Raw genomic sequence first — 8570 nt, 5'->3', positions numbered from 1 at the left:
TTGTTTACAAATAGGACAGTTTCATGACTATATATAACCTGGTATCCTTTTATTCTTTTCAAGGGAGTGATGATGAATATAGTGATGATGATGATATGAGCTGGAAGGTTAGACGTGCAGCTGCAAAATGCTTGGATGCTGTAGTCAGTACAAGGCATGAAATGCTACCAGAGTTCTATAAGACAGTATCCCCTGCTTTAATTGCAAGATTCAAAGAGCGGGAGGAGAATGTAAAAGCAGATGTTTTCCATGCATACCTCTCTCTTCTAAAACAAACTCGACCTGTACAGAGTTGGCTCTGTGATCCTGATGCAATGGAGCAAGGAGAAACACCTTTAACAATGCTTCAGAGTCAGGTTAGTAAATAAAAGCATCCATAGCACCAACATTTGATTATGCAAAGTGGTGTGTGTTTGCCTGCCCCCCCCCGTGTGTGTGTGTGTATTCAAAGCAGCGTACAATGATATTATTCTTAACTGTAATGAACTGTCTAGATCAAATACAAATATTTTCTGATACAGAAGCTTGAATCATTATGCTGTCCAGCTTTTAGACAGCTACTTTTGATTTGTGGAGGTTAACAACTGCTGCATCATAATACAACAAAGTACCAAGTTATTTAGTATTTGAATGTGGAAATATTCTGAGAACAGACTGCTAGTCCAGGTGAGCACTTGGCTTAATTCAGCAGGGCTCATCTTGTATTCTTACATCTATCATTATATTAAGAGCCATTTGTAATTTGCATATTTGTATAGGGAGAGAAATGGTTGGATTATTTTACACACATATAATTACAGGTTCCCAATATTGTTAAAGCTTTGTACAAACAGATGAAGGAAAAAAGTGTGAAGACTCGTCAGTGCTGTTTTAATATGCTAACTGAATTGGTCAATGTATTGCCTGGTGCTCTAACACAACACATTCCTGTACTTGTTCCAGGTATGATTTTGTGGATTTTGCTTTAAAACTATTGTGAACTTTAATATATTTTTAAGCACTGCTTAGTTTTGAGTCAATACTATGTCTTCTTCAGCCATTATACAACCGTGCTGTGGAATTTTGTAAGAATTCAATTCAGATATGCTATTTGGCGATTGAGTCTCCAAATAGTATCACCCAAATATCCAAATTGAATCATATGCTTGGATTTTCTTGGATGATTGACTTGATCCCTGCATTTTAGAATACAAAGCATATAGCCAAGATAAATAATAGTCAAATATTTATAAATTGGAGCAGGGAAGCAATAATGTTTTCTCCAAATGTAAGATTTTATTTTTTTAATGCTAAAGGTTTTGATGTATTTTTATATTATTCTGATGTGTTGAAATTTGAAAAGAGTAAATACATGGATAAGATTTAGAGAAATGTTCTATAGAGAAACAGGAAAGAAGTAATGGAAGTAAATATCTATGCAAAGAAAAGACTGGAAAGGACAAATTTGAGAGAAGGGATTTCTAAATAAAATTGCCATACATCCTTCCAATTTCTTGGAATGGCTCTTTGTTTTATGTTAAAATAAAATTGTGTCAAAATCATGGCAGCAGTTAAATGTGTCAAAATCATGGCAGCAGTTAAATTGTAGCTAGGAACTCTGCTGGAAACGATTATTCTGAGACTATTGTCTGTCAAGCTCTGTTCCTTAGAAAAATGAATTAAAGGTCTAAATGGTTGCTGCTAAGATATGACATTACAAAAGGAGAGAATACATCTAGTTCAGGGTTGAGGAGCTACATGTGGAGTCCTACATGTGTTCTCTGACTTGGTTGTTTTCATGCAAACATTTCATTATCCAACTAGGTAACAACTTCAGTGCTAGAAGGAAGTGGGGTTTACTCTCTGTTTATATTGAGTAACTAGGCTGTTATTTTATCAGAAACAACCTAAGATTAAATATGTTGGCATTTTTGTATAAAGGGTTTTGATTGGAGCATTGCTTCTTGATAGAAAATTGGACCAAAGTAATGTTATTATTAATCTGTCACTATAGCACTGCCATTTTTTGGATTTTTTAATCTTAATTTTGTTTGGAGAAAATCACTAACATGACTAGCAGAATATCATGAAAAAACTGAAAGCTTGGCAGAGAAGTGTGAAATAATGAGTTAATAAAATTGCAGTGTTGTGGATGAAGTGCATTTCTGAGGAGTAGGAGTTTCATAGTGGGGGTGATGTAACTGGGAATGCTGTAGTTTGGATAATTGGCTATGGAACCTTGCCACTGATGCCACCATTATGTCAGTTTCAAAGGTCATAAAGTTTGGGCTGGCATGTATAAGATAAATATTTCAATAAATGAATGTTAAACCGTTTAAGGCCTCAAAAAGTGAGGAAAAAACTTTAAACTAGGTTTCGGAAGGAATGGCTAGTCATGCTGATAGTGGATTATAGGTGCAATATAATTCTGACCTTATGTGCTACTTACTAAATAAGCAGAAAGATTATATATCTGCTGAAACCCATATAGCTTGGATGCAAGGGTTTTCTGATACAAATCATTGTGACCTGACTATCCCCAAAAGAAAAGTTTGCTATGGTATTAGAGAGAAAGAGAAAGAAATTACCATAGGCAATTACCAGTAAGCACTTTTTGCTTTTGTAGTCACTGGGCCTTTGGTGAAAAAAAAGCTGCATCAAAGAGTTCTACTAAGATAGGCACCAACCTCTTCGGGAAGAGGTGCAGTTCTGTAAGAATTTACTATTTTCTCATTTCTCAGACTTCGTAATGTAAAAGTAGAAAAATATTTATTGAGATACCAGTTATAAAATATTTATTGAGATGTGGGTAACAAATGGAGATAATATCTCATTTCTCTTATTAATTTTTGTGTTACTGAAATATAAATTCATAGAATTATAGATACAGGTTTAGTTTAAATCAGATGTTTGGAATTGTAAGAAAAGTATATTGGAAGTATAAAATTTTACAAATTAATTATATATTCTTTTACAGGCATAATTTTTTCACTGAATGACAAATCAAGTTCTTCTAATCTGAAGATAGATGCTTTATCTTGTTTGTATGTGATCCTCTGTAATCACGCTCCCCAAGTTTTTCACCCTCATGTCCAAGCATTGGTGCCTCCTGTTGTGGCATGTGTTGGAGATCCATTTTATAAAATAACATCTGAGGCACTTCTAGTTACCCAACAACTGGTTAAAGTCATTCGTCCTCTGGATCAGACTTCTTCTTTTGATGCCAGTCCTTATATCAAAGATTTGTTTACTTGTACAATGAAGAGACTAAAAGCTGCTGACATTGATCAAGAAGTAAAAGAGAGAGCAATTTCTTGTATGGGCCAAATCATTTGCAGTCTTGGAGACAATCTTGGCTCTGATCTATCCAGTACTCTTCAGATATTTCTAGAGAGACTAAAAAATGAGATAACTCGACTAACCACTGTGAAGGCTTTGACTCTGATAGCTGGTTCACCTCTGAAGATAGATCTGAGGCCAGTTTTAGGAGAAGGTGTTCCTATTCTTGCTTCTTTCCTCAGAAAGAACCAACGTGCTTTGAAACTTGGAACTCTGTCTGCTTTAGATATATTAATAAAAAACTACAGTGATAGCTTGACAACTGCTATGATTGATGCTGTCCTAGATGAACTTCCACCTCTTATTAGTGAGAGTGATATGCATGTGTCACAAATGGCCATCAGTTTTCTGACCACTCTGGCTAAAGTTTATCCTTCCTCACTCTCAAAAATCAGTGGCTCTATATTGAATGAACTTATAGGGCTGGTACGGTCACCGTTATTGCAAGGTGGAGCACTTAGTGCCATGCTAGAATTTTTCCAAGCTCTGGTTGTGACTGGAACAAGCAACTTAGGATATATGGATTTATTGCGCATGTTAACAGGTCCGGTGTACTCTCAGAGTTCAGCACTTACTCACAAGCAGTCTTATTATTCAATTGCCAAATGTGTAGCTGCCCTTACACGAGCATGTCCTAAAGAAGGACCAGCAGTTGTGGGTCAATTTATCCAGGATGTCAAGAACTCAAGATCTACAGATTCCATTCGTCTCTTAGCTTTGCTTTCTCTTGGGGAAGTTGGACATCATATTGATTTAAGTGGACAAATAGAGCTAAAATCTGTAATTTTAGAAGCATTTTCCTCTCCTAGTGAAGAAGTGAAGTCTGCAGCTTCATATGCATTGGGAAGTATCAGTGTCGGCAATCTTCCAGAATATCTCCCATTTGTCTTGCAAGAAATAACTAGCCAGCCCAAAAGACAATACCTTCTGCTTCATTCCTTAAAGGAAATAATTAGCTCTGCAACAGTGCAAGGTCTCAAATCATATGTGGAGAGCATCTGGTCTTTGTTACTCAAACATTGTGAGTGTGCAGAAGAGGGTACCAGAAATGTTGTTGCTGAATGCTTGGGGAAACTTACTTTAATAGATCCAGAAACTCTGCTTCCACGCCTCAAAGGATACTTGGCCTCAGGTTTGTAGATATTCAGATATACACATACTGTATTTTGGAAATAACATCCAGAAGGTTATTGAATTATTCAGTACTAATAATAAATACAGACTTGAATAAATGGATTTTGGTATTGGTTTAAGTGATAAAGGAAGAGAAGGAAGTCTTCAACTGTCCAGTTTTTAAAGAGATCTCATTAATACAAAAAAGATTTGTTATGGCTATTTAAATGTTTTGAATCAGTTTATTTTGTAAGATTTGGTACAGATAAAATGCAATATCTGATCAATTGTATATTATTTTAAAAATAATGTTATCATTTGGAGAACAGATTAACAATTCAATATCTAATATTTATGGGAGATAGGTGAATTATGCAAGAGGAAGAAATTTTTACAGTGATATTGTTGGAAAAGATGCACTAAGAAAAGAAAAATATGTGCTACGATTGTTACAGTTGTGCTATACAAGAGTTTACAGAATAATTAAAACTGTCCAATCCATGTTAGGACCAGTGGAGCAAGAAATCCTCTTAGTTTTCCTCTCTGTTTTTAAAGCTTAATTGTTTTTCTAAAAGGATCATACTCTCAAGGAATAATCTTATTTAAAAACTTCATAGCTTCTACATACAAAATATTATATTGTAGATTTAATTTATTTTGGCTGTAACCAGTAAAACTACACTTGGATGAACTTGTAGAGAATAAAAAATATTTGGCAGCAGCACACCTGATCATTTCTATTTCTTCCTGGACAGTCATCTTGGGCAGACGTGTAGGAAAAATCTATACCCATGTTGAGATCTAATCAAATGTACTAATACCAGTTTAGCTGGCACAATGGGATTTCTTCTCTGCCCTTTCCCCTTCTCATGAAAATCATTTCAAAGCATTTTGATTTTTTTAATACAGTGAATAGGGAAAGAATAATTGCCCCTATCCTGTTCTGTCAGCAAAACTGCTTCCACTAATGGCAATACACAATTGGCTTCTCTTCAGAAGCACTGGTACATTTTGGTTTGTTCTCACTATTCCTTCATGGCTGAAATCAGTATATGGAATTACTCCTTATTGAGATAATTTCAGGTAAATAGTGACTGACAACATTGTCTACTAAAGATTTGGGGAAATTTGGGATGTGGCTTTGCCAATCTAATAAGTCTTGTTTATTGGCTTTATACCTCGCTCTTTAATTAGGTCCCCAGGATGCTTACTAGAAATTAAAATAAAAAAATAGCAAATTAAAACAAAGATAAAACATCACAGTTTTAAAAACAAAAACAGTCAGAAAGAAAACCAAGCACTTGAAATAAAGAGTAACTGTTTTTGAAAATGAGAAAGGTTTTAAACTATAATATTATATAAGGGTCATAATAATACATATGCCAAATATATGAAGTAATTTCTGTTATTTATATAGAATTTTGTAGATAAAGCACCAATAGTATTATTACTAACATGTTTGTAATTTCTATAACTCCACAGTACAGTACAGTACAGAGAAAATTAAAATGTTCTATTATCTGTACAAATTATTTACTATTAGGATCATCATATGCTCGGAGTTCGGTAGTCACTGCTGTGAAGTTCACTATCTCTGATCACCCACAGCCCATAGACCCACTTTTAAAGAATTGTATAGGTGAGTGAAATCACAGTAATTTTAACCAGAGTATTGAACATATAAAGGGTTTGATCCAGTAATGTAACTTCAGAATAGTTTTAGGGATGGGGAAGACTTTGATTAAAGCCCTATTATATCAGCAGGTATGCTTTGTTTAATTCGTCTTTTGGGAATACTGGACTTTTAAGTAGGACAATGGTAGATACTAGGTGATGCAGATGCTTGTTTTCATGCCTTGAAGCAACAAGAAATGCTGCCATCAGAAGCAGCTGCTAGCTCTTGAAATAAAACTAACTCTATATGTAATTTCCATGAATTACTAGAGCTGTGTCATACTTCAGATTGAAAGGGCAAAGGTGCATATGGTCTCAGTTACTTAAAGAGTTGCCAATAAGTGTTTCCTAAGTGACTACACTCCAAAACACCTTTTTTCTCTTTGAACCCAAAATTTGTTTGTTTGTTTGTTTATAAGATTTATGTGGTTGCCCAAGTCTCAGTGACTTGGCAGCTTACAAACAATAGAATATAGTGCCAGTCTATTTTATTTTATTATTTTATTGTTATTTTTACTTATTTAAATTTATTAAATTTATTTACACTTATATCTGTCCCGATCCAGTGATCCCTATGTATTACACCTATATGGATAGTAGTACCCTAGCAGAGTGAAACCTCAGAGATTAAAATATCCAGAAAGAAAAATGTCTGGCAGAGTCGCAAGGAGCCACTTTTATTTTTGTTTTCTAAGTATAACTACCATAGTTCATGAATTCTTCTGAAGTGTTGAATACAGTTTTGGGGAAATCTCAATTTTAGGGAAAGGAATAGAGATTCTTGCAAGAAAATTGGCAAAATACAATTACTTACTGACATTTTCCCATTTGATTTTTTTTTAAAAAAATTACTTTCATCCTGCTATTTACAGAATTAAGTTCTTAAGTCATGAAGCAAAGCGTGCAGAATCTGTGATCTAAAATGAATAAATGCGGCGTTTGTTTTTTTAAAAAAGGACTATTTTAAGGCATCAGTAGAGTAGCTGTGAGTTTATATATTAAACTGGTTTCAAAGCAAACAAAAACTATATATATAGGTTTGCTTGAAATCAGTTTATATATTTATGATTGGATTGTATATAGTAATCGTAAAGAAGATTTTGAGATTAAATTATACACATAATTGAGAATGGGGATATTTAGGTTATCACTGTATTTCTTATCTGAACCAAGACTCACTATTTATCCCTTAGTAAACAATCCAGATGACCTTCTTGACCACGAAGGGGATAAGAGGGGAAAGACAGGTGCCTAAGGCTTGATCTAAATTTGGTTTAGCATGTTACACATTTTGTGTTTGTATTTTTCATGGAAAGTTGAACAAGACCATATGCTGATTGTCTTTAATTATTACAGGTGATTTTCTAAAAACATTGGAAGATCCAGATCTTAATGTGAGACGAGTAGCTCTGGTAACATTTAATTCAGCAGCACACAATAAACCATCACTAATAAGAGACCTTTTAGACACTGTGCTTCCGCATCTTTATAATGAAACAAAAGTGAGAAAGGAACTAATAAGAGAGGTATGTAAATTCTACTGACTGAAGAATAAGGAAGTAGTGGTGCCCAAACAATAAAAATGTTTTCTGTTTAAAGTTTCAGATCTTTATTTAGGTTTGACCTGTTTTGTTGCAATGGTGATTACAGATATGTCATCCAGTAGTGCCACACTAGATGGCATATATGAAGCGCAACATACTTTAAATAAACTTTGCGAAGTTTCAATTATTATTTCTTCATGTCACATAAATATACATGCCTATCATGTTAAAATCCCCACTGCCTGAAAGAAGTTGCTGACTCTTTGACAAATAAGGGAATGATTACTAAGACCTCCTATTAAATACTATAGTAATGCCACTTTAGGAATTAGTGAAATCCAGGGAATTTTATTCAGTGGTATCATTTGATTTGTGCACGTTTCATTTGAATAGTTCAATACCGAGTTCAATGCTAAGCGGACCTTGCCATAGCGCAGTAATAACACTAGGAAGAAGAAATTCAGTACTGAATATAATTTTCCATTGCTTGGTCTACTTTTTCACTTAGATAATTCCTAGATTCTCTCTTCTTATTTACTGTTCTTTGACTGTTACTTACTTCTCACTGTGTGCTCCTGTGTGTAGGATTGCAGCTGTGTTTATGTTGCTTAGGGTATTCTTTAGAGCATGGGTGTTCAGCCTTTTGGCTTGCCTGGGCCACATTGAGCAAAGAGGAATTGTCTTGGGCTGCATATAAAATACATAGTTAATGTATATAAATATCACTCACAATTACATAATGTTAAAATTTATGATCTTGTGGGGTTGCATTACAAGCTGCCCAGGGCCACAAGCAAGCTGCAGGTTGAACACAACTGCCTTAGAGTATAATTTAAATGTTTTAAATCATTTTAAATTTATTTTTATTATTTATTTATTAATTGAATTTTTACCCCGCCCTTCTCCTTGCGGACTCAGGGC

General features: G+C 34.4%; 1 protein-coding gene across 1 annotated transcript in view; it reads left to right on the top strand.

Moving 5' to 3' along the window:
* CAND1 (cullin associated and neddylation dissociated 1) overlaps positions 1 to 8570 on the top strand; it is a 32036-nt gene that overhangs the window by 18976 nt on the left and 4490 nt on the right. Inside the window, exons 8-12 of the mRNA XM_015812472.1 lie at positions 64 to 356; positions 801 to 942; positions 2957 to 4450; positions 5975 to 6070; positions 7462 to 7631. Coding sequence (XP_015667958.1) covers positions 64 to 356; positions 801 to 942; positions 2957 to 4450; positions 5975 to 6070; positions 7462 to 7631 — 2195 coding nt within the window. The remainder of the gene's footprint in view (positions 1 to 63; positions 357 to 800; positions 943 to 2956; positions 4451 to 5974; positions 6071 to 7461; positions 7632 to 8570) is intronic.

This window comes from Protobothrops mucrosquamatus, unplaced genomic scaffold (assembly GCF_001527695.2).
Source record: "Protobothrops mucrosquamatus isolate PMUCROS unplaced genomic scaffold, P.Mucros_1.0 scaffold85, whole genome shotgun sequence".
Taxonomy (NCBI): domain Eukaryota; kingdom Metazoa; phylum Chordata; class Lepidosauria; order Squamata; family Viperidae; genus Protobothrops; species Protobothrops mucrosquamatus.
The sequence above is the reverse complement of the archived record's forward strand: the minus strand, read 5'-3'. Positions and strand labels throughout refer to the sequence as shown.